The sequence below is a fragment of the Prionailurus bengalensis genome, chromosome F2, assembly GCF_016509475.1.
Source record: "Prionailurus bengalensis isolate Pbe53 chromosome F2, Fcat_Pben_1.1_paternal_pri, whole genome shotgun sequence".
Lineage (NCBI taxonomy): Eukaryota > Metazoa > Chordata > Mammalia > Carnivora > Felidae > Prionailurus > Prionailurus bengalensis.
Genome location: NC_057353.1, coordinates 21,176,526 through 21,196,046, shown reverse-complemented (window position 1 = coordinate 21,196,046; position 19,521 = coordinate 21,176,526). Strand labels below are relative to the sequence as shown.

Sequence of the window (19,521 nt, the reverse complement as noted above, 5' to 3'; positions counted from 1 at the left end):
TTATATATTTTGAATATTAACCCCTTACCTAATAGGTGGATTACAAATATTTTTCCCATTCTTTAGACTTTTCATTTTTTTAATTTTTTAAAAATGTTTATTTAATTTTGAGAGAGGGGCAGAGAGAGAGAGTGACACAGAATCTGAAGCGGACTCCAGCCTCTGAGCTGTCAGCACAGAGCCCGATGCAGGGCTTGAAATCACACACCGTGAGACCATGACCTGAGCTGAAGTCAGATGCTTAACCGACTGAGCCACTCAGGCACCCCTAGATTGTTTTTTTCATGTTAGTGCTGTGCAGAAGTTTAGTCCAATGTAATCCACTTGTTTGTGCTTTAGGGATCCAAAAATAATCATTGCCAAGGTCCATGTCAAGGAGCTTTTTTTCTGTTTTCCTCTAGGATTTTTCTGGTTTCTGGTCTTAAATATAAATCTTTAATCCATTTTGAGTTAATAGTTGTGAATGGTATAAGATAGGGTGCTAGTTTCATTGGCTTACATGTCTGAAGCCAATTTTCCCAGCACCAATTATTAAAGAGACTACCTTTTCTCCTTGAGTGTTCTTGGCTCCATTGTTAAATGTTATGTGACCATATATATACATGGTTAATTTCTGGGCTGTTGATTCTATTTCATTGATCTATGTGTCTGTTTTTATGTCAGTACTATACTGTTTATATTACAAGAGCTTTATAATATAGCTTGAAATCAGGAAGTGTGATGCTTCCCATTTTTCTTAGGATTTTTTGGGCCATTTGGGGTTATTCGTAGTTCCATATAAATTTCGGGTTTGTTTTTTCTACTTCTCTAAAAACTGCCATTGGAATCTGGATAGCTTTTGCATTGAATGTGTAGTTGGTTTTGGATCACATGGACATTGAAGCAATATTAATTCTTCCATGAACATGAGATACCTTCCCATTTGTATATGTCTTCCAAGTTCTTTCATTAATGTCTTACACGTTTTTAATGTAGTTATTTTCCTTGATTAAATTAATTTTTAAGTATTTTATTGGTCTTGATACTGTTGTAAATGGAATAATTTTATTTTGTATGGATAATTCATTTTTAATGCATAGAAACACTACTGGTTTTGTATGTTAATTTTGTATCCTGCAACAGATCTAATACTTTTTTGTGTGTGGAGTCTTTAAAATCATGTCATCTGCAAATAGTTTTACTTATTCATTGTCAATTCTGTGCCTTTTCTTTCCTACTGATTCTTGTCAACGGGGGACATAGGTCATGCATAGTATTTTATACATCTGCTGTAGCTACAATACTAAAGTCATAGACTTTATCTATAAAATGAAGGTTTAGGGGAAATGACTCAAGAGTGCTTCTAGGTTTAATAAACAGAGTCCAGAAAACTATGTCATAATTCAAAGTCACACACCTAATGTCAGAGTTGAGAATATAACCCAGGTCTCCTCATTCTGGCACCTGATTTTTTTTTTTTTTTTTTTTAGAAAAAATGGTTGTCTTTGCACCCACTTGTGCTGGGAAGCTCTTGTACATTCATAAAGTCTTTGCATGAGTATGTGGCTAGTTAGGGAAAATATTATTTTGCGACATTCTCATTATTTGTTAAGAGGGGTTTGAGTTTCCTGTCCTCTCCCTAGATTCAGTCTTATAATCACTCACTTAATGTTAAATACACATTTCTCAAAGTAGAAGCCCTGTAATTTTTGTGAGAATAGGACTGCTGATTATAACAAAGATCATTACCTTCATGTTCTGAATTAGTCCTGAGGGTGGAGTTGCAGTCCTTGTGTGGGGGGTCCCAGAGATCACCTGTTCCCTTTCAGGCACACCTAAGGGTTGCCAGTTACCACTGTAAAACCTTTTGCATTTTTACTCAAATCGATGACCCCATCGTCACTGCATCGTGATGCGTTGTGTCCGTAATATACCACAGGCATATTCCATCTTTTGAATTTGTTTCAGGGTGCTACTTGATATGTGGTTCTTATTGATACTCTGTACAGGAAGACAAAAGCCATTAGTATTTCATTGGCAGTAAACAAGCCAACCCAGGGCTCTCTGTGAATAACCTCACCTTTCCGAAACTTGTTTTAAGAGTGGTTTAGAACAGTTTAAAGTAAATGTGCCCTAGACTGGCATCATCTCCTACACCTGTAAAGATAAGACGTATAACCATTTTTTTACTTTGTTTACTGTGGAATTAAATGCCTAATTTATATCTTAAGCGTGTACCAAAGAATCAGCTGGATTTTTTTCAGTTCCCTTTTCAATTTCTCTGCCACGCATTGCATTCTACAGTACGTACTGTGATGTGTTTTGTTGTCTAGGGGAAACACATCTAATTTCAGATAATCAACATGTAAAAGAATTTGACTGAACTTACTTTGAAAAAAAAAAGCATTCCATTTCTTATAGAAGGACTTTTATATGTATTTACGAAGGTAGTTGTCCTGAAAGCTGCTGGATGGCTATCTGAAGAGCCTTCGGCATTCTCTGCTACATCCTGAAAGCATATTCTGTGAGAGCAATAGAGCTACTCTATAGCTTCCTTTATTCACTTGTTCGTGAGAAGCAGCTTTGGGGAGGGGCACCTGATCTCTGGCAAATTAGAGAAAATAAGACCAGAAAGAAAGTAAGAAAAATACACGAGGATATGACCATAGATGCCAAGTAAACGGTTAAATCTGTAAGAATACTTGAAAACTTTTGATGTAATGGAGGATTTCCCTTCAAAATGATGTGTCAAAAATGGACTTGATATTAAGTAGTAAAATGAATAGGGTGCAGAGCGGTACATATTATATATACACAATTTCAAATAGGAGTCTGCACATATAATATAGAAACATGTTTGTGGGGGCTATCTGGATAGTAGCATTAGAAATGGTTTGTATTTTTCTATAAAACGCAAGCTCTACATTTTACAAATGTTTTACAGTACACATGAATTTTTATTCCAATGAGAGAAAAAGAAGGATAGCTTTCTGTGTTGTAACGGATCCGTTTTCAAATCTGATGTGTGTATCATAGTCACTCAAATTTTTCAGTGTCGCTCACTCAGAACTTGGAAGGGAGTGTGTGTGTGTGTGTTCAGCTGTATACTGTGGGGCTGATAATTTACCCCGCTGGATTAAAATGCCATAGAGAACAGTTAGGAGGCATTTCAGCATCTGGGCTTCAGGTTCAGGGCCGACCTGGTGTGAATCGCGTGTTCAATCCTTGCCAGCTGTTACTTAAACCTCTCTGTTCCTCCTCCGAGTCTGTTTTGTCATCAGTGCAATAGTGATGGTAATACCTATCTATCCCTGAGGTTAGAGAGAGGTTTGAATCTGCGAGGCTGTGAGAAGTGCTGAGGAGAGTGCCTGACCCTACAGCTGTCATTATTACCGACAACCTCCTTGTAAGCCCTGCTGCATGTTGGCCCCCCCGCAGCCAATCGTGTCTTTCTCTCACTTACAGCCAGTATCCTAACAATGGAATTCTTCATTCTCTGCCGCCGAACACACACGCAGACACACACACAGCTAGAAAGTGCTCTTCTGAATGATCATCCTTTTGTACCTAGCTTAACGATTACCTCCTCTTACCAGGTATTTCCCCATCTCTGCAGGCAAAGGGAAACTGGCCTCTTCCTAGTCCTTTTATAAAACAGAGGTTGCCAGGCTCATCATCTACACCATCCCTGCAGACGCAAAAAAAAGGAATAAATGAATGCAAAGTAGCACACTCTGTTGCTCTAGTCAAAAATTGCCAAGTAGATCCTAAAACTTTGAAAAGAGATCTCTAGTACTCAATGCTGGACTATCGCTATTGAAGGATGACAAAGATATGGAGTCCATTTGACATTGGACTGTGGTACATGCTTTTAGCCGGTTATTTGGGACAAAGGCCTTGTTAATAAGTAACTTAATAGTTTCCATTCCCAGAATACAACATCTCTATGATCTACATCAAAATAGTTATTTGCTTCCATTTTACCTACACATAATACCCCCCCACACACATGCAAAAATTAACTTAAATTCCACTGTTTCCTTCCGTGCAAATTGATACTGATTTTTTTTTTAATTCCTTAGAATTGAAAATTATACTCCAGTCTTTGCGCTGTTTTTCTATAGGCTAAGTAGAATATTGTCCTCTCAAAAATGATGATTATCTTTCTCTTATTTAAAAGAGATTTTGCTGATGTGTAGGTACTTACCATAGAGCTTTTGTACAATGGCAGTTTATAATCATGTTCTCATCCTTGATGGATGAGGTAACCTCGGTTGTTTTCCTGTTTTTTTTTTTTTTTATCATCTCTGGCTAATTCGGGTGTTCTACAAATATTCGCATCATTTAAACTAGGTGTCTTACAAATAGTCTCATTTAAACTAGATTTTTAGGTTGATTTTTTTCAAATCAACTACCAACAAAAGTTCGTTTACAGTTTTCCCATATGGTAAAGCCATTTTAAGGTCAGTGCAAAGAATGCCTAATGGAAATAAATGAAGGAAAAAAAAGTTGCTTCTGACATCAGTCAAGTTTTGAAAAACGTAAAATACTACCAACTTAAGGAAAACTTAAACTTTCAGCATCAAAAAGTCCACTGGATCCATGTTTTGAAAGGTGACTGCTTTTGACAAAGTTTCACGCACAGCTACTGTGTTTTGGAATTCATAGTCAATGACAGTGTAGATCAACTTAAGAAATAGCCATCCCTTTTTTTTTTTTTTTTAATTTTTTTTTTTCAACGTTTATTTATTTTTGGGACAGAGAGAGACAGAGCATGAACGGGGGAGGGGCAGAGAGAGAGGGAGACACAGAATCGGAAACAGGCTCCAGGCTCCGAGCCATCAGCCCAGAGCCTGACGCAGGGCTCGAACTCACGGACCGCGAGATCGTGACCTGGCTGAAGTCGGACGCTTTAACCGACTGCGCCACCCAGGCGCCCCATAGCCATCCCTTTCTTAAACAGACTCCAGATTATATGTTAAAGTGCAGTCCAGTATTCTTAGGGGAGGATTAAGTTTGGATTTTTGTTTTAAACAGACGTGATGTTAAGATCTTAACGGGCCGTTCTCACAATACTGCAACAAGGGGGTGAGCATCGTAGCGAATTTCCAAAGCAGGTTTTAAGGCTTCTTGCTGGGAGCGCTGTCTGGCCTCACCGTGTGTCTGCTCCTTTCACAGCACGCCATGCCCTTCTGGAGGATCTCCAGCCACTCGGACCTCATGGCCCTACATCACGCCTTGGAACTGGAGTACCTGTAACAGCCACCTAGCACTTTGAAGCCGCACAACTGCCCTGCGACCAGGAACAAACCCAGCAGGCCTGTGTCCGCGCTGGGATACCCGACTTCGCGATTGCAACTCGTTGACGCACAGCTGCTGTCGGTCTTCACCTCTGCCCTTGTGGTCAACGAAGGGCCACACCTATTTCTTCAGAACAGCTGTTGACTCTAGTACTGTGAAGCCAATGAAAATAAGCCATGAGAATGTTCTAGTACAGTGTAATGCGGCTTTGCCGCATTAACTACATGGTTCAAACCTGTGAAGAAAGGACCTGCAAACGCTTACGTTTTTCGCATCTTCAATGTGACGTAAAGAGCTTCTCCGATACAGCAAACTTGATTGCACAACAAAGACTGAAATGTGTTCCCTGAAGACTGGCGAGGGGATTTTTCTTGTAAAGAAAGTTTACTTTTTGGTGTCTCATACCCAGGGTAACCTGTACATCTCTACTTATTTATGAACAGACTTAAAGAAAAAAAAAAAAAACAGCTTTATGGAGGTATGACTCAATCACCGTCCAGTTCACTCGGCCAGACTTTTTTGACAGCAAATAATTGAAGAGACAATATAACACAATAAGCGATTAAAGGCCTTTGCCTCACGACACAGCAAGTACTTTGAATTTTAGCACATTGCAAAGTAGTTTAAAGTATGTCTAATTTAAACGTGTAATATGTACATCACTGAGACAATCATGTACAGAGAGAATTTTGGGTGTAAATTTGTAATAATGGATGATTCTTTTACATATCGTTTAGAAAATGATATTGAAAGGTAGCGATGCCTTGATCGTGAAGTAAGAGGCAGTATGTGCACAAAGTCATGCGCGGTGCCTTATCGACGTACTGGTTATAAATATGTAGATAATGGATTTTTTTTTTTTAGATAATGTTGTCAAGACCAAAAGCATGGATGTTAATAGGATTTTGTTTTCCAAATTGTTCTTTCCATCATCTTTTTTTTTAATGCTGTTAGGAGGACCTTGGTAAAATAACACAGCGGTGTCTTAAATCATTTCAAAAAATAAAAAACAAAGTTCCTCCTACCACCTCACCTTTTCATTTTCAACACTAATGTATTATATGTAACTACTTGAAAAAAATGATTATACAAATGCTTCTTCCCACAGAAAGAATGTAGATGATCGATAGATATATTTTATTAATAAGATGGCTCATGAATTGGAGACTAGCAAACTTTTGTGTGCTCAGACCATAGGGTCTGCATCTTCTTGATTAGATAAAGGAGGACGTTACCACGTCTCTAGAAATGAGCAAAACTTTTTGATTGTTGCTTCTGTTTTCCTCCACACCTTTCCCCGATCCCCACCCTCCCTGGAAAGTTCATTGCGGGCAGTGGACATGGCCCGATCGTCCTCACGGAGATTATTCTTAACCTACAGTGTGTATAAAGCATAAAGCTGGGAAATAAAAATTGTCACCTTTGTTATGTGATAAGACAGTTTCTCCAACGGTGATGAGTTTGGGCACTAAAGACTTCCATTATTATGACATTATTTTTTAGATGAACTGTATTACATTGGGGGAAAAAAAAAAACACCAGCTTTAACCCAAAGTAGCTAAAGAGCTACTGTATCTTTTTCTGAAGTTTCATGCTGCTGCTAGAATTAGTCACTCGTGAATTTTCCAAACTGCTTAAATTAACAATCGAATTTGGGTTTTTCTTTTTTGCTTGAAACAAACAGAAGTTGACAATTTTTTAGCCTTTCCATTTTATGTTTTTGTACTCTGCAGATTGGAAAGAAAAAGTTTATCTTGGCTTTACTGTATAAAGGTGTGTTGTGTCCACAATCGTGTACAGACTTTTTCTTCAATAATTTTGTGTTTAAGTTAATAAAATTGATTTGTGACGTACTGTAAGCGCCTTGAGTATATTTTCTTATCGCTCATTTGCAAGAAACAGCAGGACCTGGGCTGCATTAGAATGCTTCTGGTCTAACAAAAGGAAGTGGGATAAAGCCATGGTGGTCATAATGGCTTTATCAGTCCTTCAGGCGACTAAACTAGAAAGGGAACAGCTGTTTCTTTGATCACTGGAAGAACAGATGAACAGAAGAGCTCTATACGTCCTCTAAAACTATATAAACTGGACTCTCAACTTTACCATAGACCAGAACTCAGCATCAAGTATCTTGGATGGCAGAGCACCGATTTATCGACTTAAACACCGAGGGGACAGCAATAGAAAGCAGTTTCATCTATAAAGAACACCCACAACATACACCTCTAAAATTTGGCCAGATTGATCGCGGACAGCTCTAAATCCTGGGATTTAATCTTAGAAACACAACATCCATACATACCAACACATGAAAAAGCAAACATGCAGTTGGCTGACTCAATTATCGGGCCCACGATGTCCATTTTTAACAGGCACACACCCAGCCAAGGGGCTTGAGTAATGGAGTGTTGGAGCATGCTCAGACACTCCAAGAATAAAAATGGTTGGGGTGGGGGTAAGTCTTCAAAGAGAGGCAGGAATGGGGGGGGGGGGTGTGGAGAGATTTTTAAGTCTCAAGAAAATAAGGAAAATGCAAAATGGAGGGTTTATCCTCAAAAGATAATTTTTTGAAGCACTGCTTCTAACATGACACCCCCTGACCAATATGTTTAAAGGGCTTCCCTTTGACCATTTATTGGAGCCCAGGTGCTTCTACTTGGCATTCCAAAGTCTCCAAATATAGTACCTACTTTCTTCCCAACATAATCTCTTATTAGCGCTATGAACAAACCTTCGGTAAGCATGACCTGGACTCTTTAATGGGCCAAACAGCCTAAAGCATCGCTCCCTCATCTTTGTTCAGAGCATTCCCACTTCTGTCAATGACTCCCTCCACCTTCAACCCACCCACACCATGTCCAGCTTTAGTGTCTTCTTTGTTGCGGAGCCTTCTTTCCCATCATGGGACACGGTGTTCGTTCCCTCTGCTGAATTTCTCCCACTCAATGTCCATAGTCTCATTGGAGTTCATATTATTCCCTTAAATAAAGATTCTCTGGGCCCCCACCATGGGGAGCATTGTCCTAGGTGCTAATGAAGCAGTGCCCTGCTCCTGAAGTTGGAGTTTTACATTGGAGTAGGTGGGAAGAGACAAGAATGAGTTAATGAATAAGATGCATTCAGTCAAAAACACTCTTGATGAAAAGACAGGGAATATGAGTGACGGGACATAAGCTTCTTTGGACAGGGTGGACAGAACCATACTGTAGGAACTGAGGCCAACTGCTAAGATACAGGCAGCATATGAAGATCGGGCAGAACACACAGGCCAAGGTCCTCAGAGAAGAATGCTTCTACTTGTGTTCTAGGAGAATCACGCCCATGGGTCCAAGAAGAGGCCAGTGAGAATTGCACCCATGGGTCCAAGAAGAGAGGACTTTGGAAAGGAAGGGAGACCAGGAAAGCCTCGAAGTCGTGGTAAGGGATTTGTATGTCCTAAATGGAATGGAAAGCCATTGAGGGTTTTACACAGGAGTGTGGCCAAGCCTGATACACTCTTTGAAATAATCACTGTGGCTGCTGGGTGGAGAATGGGCTTTGGAAGCTCAAGAGAAGAAGTGGGAAAACAGAGCCAGCTCCTTGACTGCACAGAGCATTTATCAGGGCACTGCATTATTCTGGCTTAGTTAAAAAACAAGATGAAAATGACAGTCCCATCCCAGTCCCTGACCTCAAGCATTCAGATGGTGATTTAACAAGAATCAATTACAATTACGAAACAGGCTTCCATGATCAGTAGGGATGCATGTGAAGTGGGACTGGTTACAGGCACTCGGGGAAGTCAGAACACTTCCTGCAGGACTGACGTCTAAACAGAGACCTGAAGGCTAGAGTTGGCCTGAGCAGAGAGAAGGGGAGAATACGAGAGCGGCCTTGAGTGGAAGGAATGTGCCAAGGGAAAGAGAAGAAAGGAAAGCCATGGGACTATGGGACTGAGCATTGTTGAGAATAGAAGTGGCCAGGAGAGGGAAGGGTCAGGGATTTAATTGTCCTTCATCTCAGACTAAACTTCAGGCGTTAGTGCTTTTATTATACATGAACTTAACTCCTCCCCCTTCACAGGAGAAAGAAAAGGAAGGGGATGTGAAGAGAAATTTCAGTCAGGCTCCTGCATTAACACACGCAGCCCAGAACTCTTCACCGTGCCAACGATTCCACATGAGACTTTAAAAGTTAGGTTTAAGTCGTGTCCAGTGGAGCCCCCTTTAGAGATTATGAAACTTGGGTCAAATGCTTTGCATGAGGTCACAGCCAAATAAGGCAGAATCATGACTCCTTGGATACAATACAGAATCATGGAGAGATCACGAGTTCTCAGGGCAACAAATGTTGGCTTTGCCTCCCTGCTCTATCACTGCATTCCAGGGTGAGCATGGGCAGCCCCTGTCAGTTTTCAAGGCATATTCAGTGTCCTGTCCACACAGTACAATTTCCCAATGATGAGTGAATTTTTTTTATTTTTTTTAACATTTATTTATATTTGAGAGACAGAGCATGAGCAGGGGAGGGACAGAGAGAGAGGGGGAGACACAGAATCCAAAGCAGGCTCCAGGCTCTGAGTTGTCAGCACAGAGCCTGATGCGGGGCTTGAACCCACGAACCATGAGATCATGACCTGAGCCGAAGTCGGACGCTTAACTGACTGAGCCACCCAGGTGCCCCAAATGAGTGCTTTTTAAAAAAAAAAAAAACTCAGCACCTCAATTTGCATGTCAATCTTTCAGAAGTTGATTTAAAATCTGTCTTCTAGGGGTACCTGGGTGGCTCTGTCCGTTGAGTGCCCAACTCTTGATTTCAGCTCAGGTCATGATCAAATAAATGGTGGTGGGACTGAGCCGCACTGTCAGTGTGGAGTCTGTGTGGGATCCTCTCTCTCTCTCTCTCTGCCCCTCCCCTGCCCTCTCTCTCTCAAAATAAATAAATAAACTTCAAAAACCTAAAGTTTGCCTGCCAGTATTTACAAATGTCAACTTTTAGCAGTAACTTACAAAATTTGCTTTTAAATTTTAAAGAGGGCACTTGTTGGGATGAGCACTGGGTGTTCTATGTAAGTGATGAGTCACTAAATTCTCCTGAAACCATTATTACAGTATATGTTAACTAGGATTTAAACAAAATTTTAAAAAATTAAATATTTTAAAGAATAAGTATTTGAGGGACGCCTGGGTGGCGCAGTCGGTTAAGTGTCCGACTTCAGCCAGGTCACGATCTCACGGTCCGTGAGTTCGAGCCCTGCGTCAGGCTCTGGGCTGATGGCTCAGAGCCTGGAGCCTGTTTCCGATTCTGTGTCTCCCTCTCTCTCTGCCCCTCCCCCGTTCATGCTCTGTCTCTGTCCCAAAAATAAATGTTGAAAAAAAAAATTAAAAAAAAAATATTTGAATATGACCCGGACGTTTCCCAATTGAAATGAATATAAAGGAGGCCATTTGCTTAACCGAATGTGGAGGTGATGCCACAGATGTTGTGTGTTCACATAAGACATGCGAGAAATCTCCTTCCAGACCCTGGAACTTACCCACACTACACGCAGTTATGAAAGCTTCAACTGGAATTGTCCCGTCCATCCCATTCAGGATAGTTTTTTGACAACCCAAAAGGACAGAGGTAGTAAAAGCACTTCTCTCGGTGTCTCTCGGAATGTTTCCATTTCTCTCTATTCTGTGCAATTACACAAACTGACAGGATAACTTGTGGCAGAAGAAATGAAAGGGTTTGTAATTTAGGAAACCTTTGGCCCCACTGACTGAAAGCAGGTTGTTTGTAAAAAGGAAATCCTGACCTCAGCTAACTGGCAAACTCTGTCAGAAGCAATAGAAGGGAGCGAAGGAGAAAGAACAGCGCCCGGGATTTTTATTGGCCACAGGAAAAAAATGGATGCTCTGCCAGAGGAAAGCCCTTCGAAGAGAACTCTCCGGTGGGGGAACAAGACATGCTCAGTGTTACTGAGTGTGTGACTGCACAATTGCATGGCGGTTCTGTTCTGGTTTTGTGGGCCGGTTTGACTGGAGGAGTTTGCTGCACAGGACTATAGCTAGACTGACAAGCCCAAAGATGGTTTCCTCCATTTAGCTGAAGGTGAAATCCGGCTTCTCCTACAAGCACTCTGTGGCCTGCCCTATCTTCTGTCTCGGCTTGACACAAAGCTCCAACAAGCACAATGGAGTGTGCCCCAGGTGTGCAAGGAGATAAGCTGCATAATGTTTTGCACGTCAGGGCCGTCCAGCAACTCACCCCCCCACTAACTTCCTTCTTCCATGTGCTATTTGTTTGGCAGGACTCTGCAGTGACTTCTGGGTAACTCCATAAAAGAAGGAGGTCTCTGCAAGTTCTAATTTCCCTATTCCAGCGGTTTTCGATTAGCTGCCCATTGAAATCACCTAAGTGCTTTGAAAAATACTCATGCTTGAGCCCCGCTTCAGAGATCTAATTTGCCTTGGGTGGGGCTTGAGCGGCAGCCAAGGTAAGAAGCCATTGTTTCATGTCAACCAGGTGTATGTGAGAGTGACCTCCACTGTAGTCAATTCCTGGCAGGTCTGGACAATTTGGGAAGTGTGTTTTCCAGCTTTCAGTTTTTCCTTTCCAATCCAGTCTGATCGCCTTTTGGCTATGCCTGTATTTCTGAAACCCTTATGACTCCAACTCAAGCCAACACCTGGGGGGTTCTTACTATGACTAAAAAGTTCTGTCCGATGCCAGGGGTGTCCCCAAAGGGCTGGCCATCTGGTGGAGAAAGAGATATATGCTAAAAGGCAGACCGTGATGAAGGCCTCACTAGGTTGTAGAACACCTGCAACCTGTGGGTGCAAAGGCTGCAAAGAATTTTAATTTATGATGGAAGCCCAGAGGGTACAGCAGTGAATGTTGGCTGGGGAGACAGAAGAAGTCTCACTGAAGAGCTAATATTTTTGCTGGCTTAAATGGAAAAAGAAAAATAATCCTGACAGACTCCTAAACCAGGTCCTCCCCTGGATTAACAAGAGAAATATATAGTAACCACAGGCTGAAAGACCGTGGGAGGTGGCTGCAATAATCCAAACGAAACGTAATGAGGATCTGTCCTATGGCAGCCCCGAAGACAGAAATATGGAACCAACATAGTAGATGTCCCAGGAGCAGTGCTAGTCATGAGTGGATGGGGTAGGCTTCCAAGAGGCCTTGGCTACCCCCACTTCTACACCCCAAACTGCAAAGGGTCTGGCTGGGAAAGTGTTCGTTCACTCTAAATCTTCTCTCCAATTCAAAACTAGGAGACTTTGCTCTTTGGAACCAATTTTACACAGATCTTCCTTGACTTACAATGTGGTTACATCCCAATAAACCGGTCATAAATTGAAACTATTAAGTCGAAAATACATTCAATACATGTGACCTTCAGAACATCATAGCTTAGCCTAGCCTACCTTAAACATGCTCCGAACACTCACATTAGCCTACCGTCGGGCAAAATCATCTAACACAAAGCCTATTTTATAATAAAGGATTGAATAGCTCATGTAATTTACCAAATGGTATACTGAACATGAGAAACAGAATGATTGTATGGGCACAAACTGATCATAAGTGTATCCGTTATTTACCTTTATGATTGCGAGCCTGACAGAGCGAAAGCTCCTGCCCCGCATCGAGAGGGAGTACCACACTGCCTACCGCTAGCCTGGGCAAAGATCCAAATCCAAGATTCAAAGTACAGTTTCTACCAAATGCATATGGCTTTTGCACCACTGTAAAGTCGAAAAATTATAATTTGAAACATTGTAAATCAAGGACAGTCTGTATATGGTTGTGTGTGTGTGCATGTGTGTGTGTGTGTGCACGCACGTGCACGTGCGTATAACAGAACTGTTTAGGGTGAGCATAGCCACTGGTTTCCCTGATGGTTCCAGAAAGTACAGTAATCAGGCTGATGCCCTTTACATACGATTGCGAAAATATCACTTATCCATTTCAAATAGGGGAAAGGTACTGGCTGGCTGAAGGAGATTACAAAGATGTTAAACCTCCCTCGGGAAGTCCCTTATTAACCACTCTCTAAAAACATAATCTGGAGGTGGTCGTGGTGGGGAAGCACCCTGGCCCAACTTCAGCAGTACCTACATGGCTTTTGTAGCATCTCCAGGAAGACATGGATCCCTACAAATGCTCACTCCTCATACCTCCCATTAAGGGATGCTGCATTCTTTGAGATGAACCAAGTAGCCAGCGGCTGCCCCAACGTTCCTAATACAAAATCCCTTTGACTGTGTCCCTTGCACTTCCTTGTTTATAAGCACAGAGCCCATCTCAGACAAACAGCAAAGTGTTAAAAAGAGAAAAAGAAAAGGAAGAAAGAGAAAAAAAAAAGAATGTGGACAAAATCAGGGGGAAGGGTGACTGTGTCAGTGAGGACAATGAAAAAGACTAAACCATTGAACAGATTCTCCCTGTACTTGCTCTAGCCCTGATGTGCAGGAGGCCTGGCCAGAAGCCACCCGCTGTCACGGGGATCAAAGTCCTCATGAACGCCAGTCCAGACAACCCCCGGGACGGAAGAGGAAGGAGGAGGGGGACTGAGCGGGAGGAGGCAATGCTCCCTCCGCTGGCTCTTCAGAAAGGGCCTCTTTCACCGCCTCCCCATGTTCCTGTCTGTACAAACCTCTCACTGAGAAATCACCACAGGCCCCATCACCTAGCCTACTTAGTGGTTCAAAAATACCAAAGGTTTTGTGGAATTTCCATTCTTCCCAAAGTAGTTAAAATGCAAGCGGGCGGGAGAATGAGCTGATGGAGGAAGCACACACCCTTATTGGAACAGTCTTGTTTTGAAAAACTTCTGCCCTCTGGGGTTGAAAGCATTTCTTGGCCCGGTGGAATCAAGAGGTGCCATGATAGCCCCAGAAATGCTTCCAGCCCTTGACCTTGATATTTATTTGCAAAGCCTTACAGGAAATCAGTTCTATGTGTTCCATGAAAAACAAAGGAAAATGCAGGAATCAGGAAAAACAACAGACTGCTCCAAACAGCCTTACATGAACAGACTTTAAAGAAAATTAGATGTTCAAAAAATAGTTCCCTTTGACATGTAATCTTTCAACATGTACTGAAGACCCACTATGTGCTCAGGCCTCTGCTAGATGCTGATGGGATCTGCGTCCTGAGAAGTTCATGTTTCCCAGGGTGGAGTAAGGAGTGCTGTTGGATCAAGGTGGTGAGGGGGCGATGTGAACCTCACCACTAAAGAGCAGGATGAGCTGAAGGCTTCAGGAACAGAGGGGGAGAGAGACATGCTCTGAGAAGACATTTAATAAATGCAACATTTAATTTGTACTGTGAAAAACAGGTAGGAGTTTCACAGATTAAAAAAAAAAAAAAGAAGACAACAACAGCCAAACTAGGGAGAGAGCCTAAATGTTGATGGGCTGATGAATAGATAAGGAATATGTGTTATATATACAGGATGGAATATTACTCAGCCATCAAAAAGAATGGAGGGGCACCGGGGTGGCCCAGTCGGTTAAGCATTTTACTCGATTTCAGCTCAGGTCATGATCTCATAGGTTTGTGAGATCGAGCTCCCTGTTGGGCACTGCACTGACAGTGTGGAGCCTGCTTGGGATTCTCCCTTTCCCTCTCTCTCTGCCCTTCCCCAACCCATTCTCTCTCTCTCCCTCTCTCTCTCTCTCTCTCTCTCTCTCTCTCAAAATAAATAAATAATTTTTTTAAAGAAATGAAATCTTGCCAATTGCAATGACATGGATGGAGATAGAATGTATTATACTAAGTGAAATAAGTTAATCAGAGAAAGACAAATACCATATGATTTTACTCATATGTGGAATTTAAGAAACAACAGATGAACATATGGGAAGGTAGGGGAAGATATGCGAGGGAAGGAAACCACAAGGGACTCTTAATGATAAAGAACCAACTGAGGGTTGATGGAGGGAGGTGGGTAAGAGATGGGCTAATTGGGTGATGGGTACTAAGGAGGGCACTTGTGATGAGCACTGGGTAGTATATGTAAGTGATGAATCACTGAATTCTACTCCTGGAGCCAATATTGCACTGTATGTTAACTACAATTTAAATTAAAAGAAAGTAAAAAATAAAAAATAAATTAAAAAAGAACGATACAAGGAAAGCAAATAATATCTAAAACAGTTTCAGAAATTGAGCCTTAAAATTGCAATAAGTATTAAGTATGACTTTGGAAGACCTGATAGGCATTTGTAACCATTTATGGAACGCTTTCTACATGTTGTGAGAAATTCACAGAACAGCAAAGAAGATGTGCCATGCACATAAATGCCTAGGATTGAGTTCACCAACAGTTGCAAACTCAAATGACAACAGGGGACACTGAGTAATAAAAATGAGTGAGTGATACAGGCCTAGTATGCAGGGATCCTCTTTTGATAGTGACAGGATATCAGAAAAATATTCCTACACTATAAGAAAAACAACAGAACAAGCAATAGGAATTCATCCTCAGAGGAGAGGAGGCAGGAGACGGCGATATAGATTGTATCAGGCAGAAAAGTACATGGCCCTCCAAAGAGGACAGCTGCTTCTGGACTCTGAACAGTTGTTGCCACGTAGGAATGCTGGCTCAGGTATCAGGTTTTCCAGTTTTCGAGAGAAGTCAGACACCCTGATATTGGGAAAAGTTGTTTGTGGGAATCTTAAACTTTGTAAAGTATGGATCAAAATGAATAATTGTGTAGATGGATTCAAATAAGACTGTGGACACAGTTTACAACATTCCAATAATGGGAAAGATTTGCGTGGAATGTCTAGCAAGACTTCGTGGAGGAGTTGCTGGTGAAGCTGAGCCTTAGTGAAAGTTATTGGCAGAACTGACAACCTCACATAGGAGATATAAGGGCAAAAGGGCTCGAGTGACAGTATCATTCATACTTTTGCAACTCATGTAATTCAGAGGTCCCACACTTGGCTACATACCAAAGTGAACTTGGGAATTTTTGTTGTTTAATGGGTACAGAGTTTCTGTTTGGAATGATGACGAGTTTCTAGGGACAGAGAGTAGTGATGATTGCACAATATTTTGAATGTATTTAATGCCACTAAATTATATACTTAAAAAGCATTAACATAGTAAAAAAGAAAAGCTTATGTAATCCAAGTCATGTATTCTTATTATAAATATTAGAAATAGAGTATAGGAAAAGGTGATTTTGATAAAGAATTTTGGTTCTCAGGCTGCTGCAAAATGAATTTGCAATGAACCAACAAATTCTTCCCATCATTCCCCTCAGAAACTACTAGGAATTCATCCCACAGGGCTCCTGCATCTCAATATTGGATATTTCACAGGCAACAATCCCAACTATTTCCGTTAGAATCATCCTGGGCTTCACATGCATTGAGAAAAGAGAGATGACAAAAAGCAGGTAAGTTTCACATTCCCCAGAAAATACAGTCATGCGAGTGCCTTTATTTGTGTGAACATTTGTGTGTAATGTTTGTGTGCATGAGTGTGTTTACCCATATTGGCTTATTTTACTTAATTTTCTGCGACCTAATTTTTTAAAATGTTAACTTAGATATCTTTCCACTTCAGTACTTATAGATTTAGTTTTTCACCTTCAGTAGCTGCCTAATGTTCCACTATATGTAAGAAGCTTGCTTCTTCCACTGAGAGAAATTGAGGGAGTTTGTTATATATATTTTCCCTAATGAATTGTGCTATAATAGATACTTCTATATGCATTTATAAATGTGCACAAATTTTTCATATAAGTTAACTTTCTAGATACATAGTTGCAAGGTCAACAGGTATAACTATTTAATGCAATAAAATTTGTCCAATTATTCTGCAAAAACAAAGATTGCATCAATTTTTATACTTCCACCAAAGGTGTTGTGGAATCTAAAAGGCTTTTTAGATTCCCAAAACCCTATTCCTAGAAATCCTAATGCAGTAGTTCTGAGGTAGGGTCCAGAGATCAACATTATTTAAAAACTCTATAGGTAATTCTAATATTTACCAGCCTCTGAACCCATTTATCAAAGCACAAGATGAACACCAAATTGTCTATTATCTAATTGCAACTAAAATCTAAGAACTAAGAAACATTGTTGACAGAAATTGAAGAACTCCTAAATAAATGGGAAGGTATACTATGTTCATGAATTAGAATACTGGATATTGCAATTCTCAAATTGATCTGTGGATTAAATGTAATCACAATCAAACAGCAAACAGAGAGAGAGAGAGAGAGAGAGAGAGGACACAAGCTAATTGTTTAAAATACAGGAGGAAGACATACTAGTAGGTGTCAAAAACAATCACAAAGCTATAGCAATTAGACAATATTGTACTGGTACTAGACAAAAAAAGAAAATCGGAAAAGCATAAAGAATAGAACATACATTGTCATTGGTAACTAGGATGAGAGTACAATGCAGCAGAAAAAGGGTGGCCTTTTCAATAAATGATGCTGATCACTTGTATTACCTTTTGGGAAAAGAATGAATCTTGACCTCCTACCTTCTACCATACACAACATGAAATTATGACAGATTGTAGGCCAGATGTAAAATAATAGAGATATTAGAAAACTACATATGAAAATATCTTTATGACCCTCAGATAAACAGAGATTTTGTAAGAGGACACAAAAAACAATAACCATTTTTAAAATGATAAATTGCACTATACTACATTAATATGTTCTGGTCATCAAAACGTACCATTAAGAGAGTAAAAAGGCGAGCCAGAGTAAGAAAGATATTTATAATACACATATCTAACAAAGTTCTCATAAAGAGAATATATTTTTATTTTATTTTTTTTTAATTTTTTTTTCAACATTTATTTATTTTTGGGACAGAGAGAGACAGAGCATGAACGGGGGAGGGGCAGAGAGAGAGGGAGACACAGAATCGGAAACAGGCTCCAGGCTCTGAGCCATCAGCCCAGAGCCTGACGCGGGGCTCGAACTCACGGACCGCGAGATCGTGACCTGGCTGAAGTCGGACGCTTAACCGACTGCGCCACACAGGCGCCCCGAGAATATATTTTTAAAAATTCCTACAAATCAATATGGAAAAGATAAGAAATCCCAAGATAAGAAAATGTGCAAAAGATATGAACAGACACTTCATATGAAGAGGACATCCAACTGGCTGATAAATATACGAAAGTTTCCCACCTTCACTGCCTGTCAGAGAAATGCAAATTAATAATATACCTTCAGGGGCCCCTGGGTGGCTCAGTCGGTGGAGAATCTGAATTCAGCTCAGGTCTTGATCTCACAGTTCATGGGTTAGAGCCCTGCATCCAGCTCACTGCTGTCAGCACAGAGCCCACTTCGGATCCTCTGTCACCCTCTCTGCTCCTCCCCCACTTGCACTCTCTCAAAGATAAACATTTAAAAACCAATAATGCAATACCTTTATATACGATCCAAATGACTGAAATGAAAAGAAAAAAAAAAAGATAATACCAGTATGTAGTGCTAGTGGAAATAGAAGTTGGTACAGACTCTTTGTAAAATTGTTTGACAATCTCTACTAAATTGAATCATGCTTCATTTCTCTGAATTACTGAGGAAGATAATCCTTATGCTATTTACTTAGTATTAACTGTTGCCTTAAAAAATAATGGTTGATTGTCACATATGTATTTCTTAATTCTCTCCTCAGCATTTTAAAACATCCTGGAGCAGGGAACAATGCCTCATTTCTTTTTTTTTTAATGTTTATTTATTTTTGACAGAGAGAGAGAGAGAGAGAGAGAGAGACAGCGAGAGTGAGCATGAGTGGGGGAGGGGCAGAGAGAGAGAGGGAGACACCGAATTCGAAGCAGGATCCAGGCTCCAAGCGCTCAGCATAGAGCCCGACATGGGGCTCGAACTCACGGAGTGCGAGATCATGACCTGAGCCAAAGTCAGATGCTCAACTGACTGAGCCACCCGTGTGCCCTTTAAAATGCCTCATTTCTTATACCAATAGAGTATCTAGTCCATCACATGGTATATATGCAGAATGATATGTTGAAGGTGCCACCAATTTATATTGTCGATTAATAAGCACATTTATATGTTACAAAAAAACTATTCATTTTTTCTTTGAGATCTTCTACATATTAAACAAGCTAGTGTCTTATTTTCAATTTTTAAAATCTGCTCTAATTGCATTTCTAGGGATTTATTCACAAGAATATTATCCATGATTTCTTTATCTACCAGAAGCTGTGATAGTCACTGAGGATAAAACAAGGGGTAAAACAAACACCTGTCT

General features: G+C 40.7%; 1 protein-coding gene across 1 annotated transcript in view; it reads left to right on the top strand.

Moving 5' to 3' along the window:
- Nucleotides 1–7,133, top strand: part of EYA1 (EYA transcriptional coactivator and phosphatase 1) — a 172,553-nt gene extending 165,420 nt beyond the window's left edge. The window contains 1 exon segment of the mRNA XM_043601189.1: nt 5,158–7,133. Coding sequence (XP_043457124.1) covers nt 5,158–5,238 — 81 coding nt within the window. The 3' untranslated portion in view covers nt 5,239–7,133.
- The last annotated feature ends 12,388 nt before the right edge of the window (nt 7,134–19,521 follow it).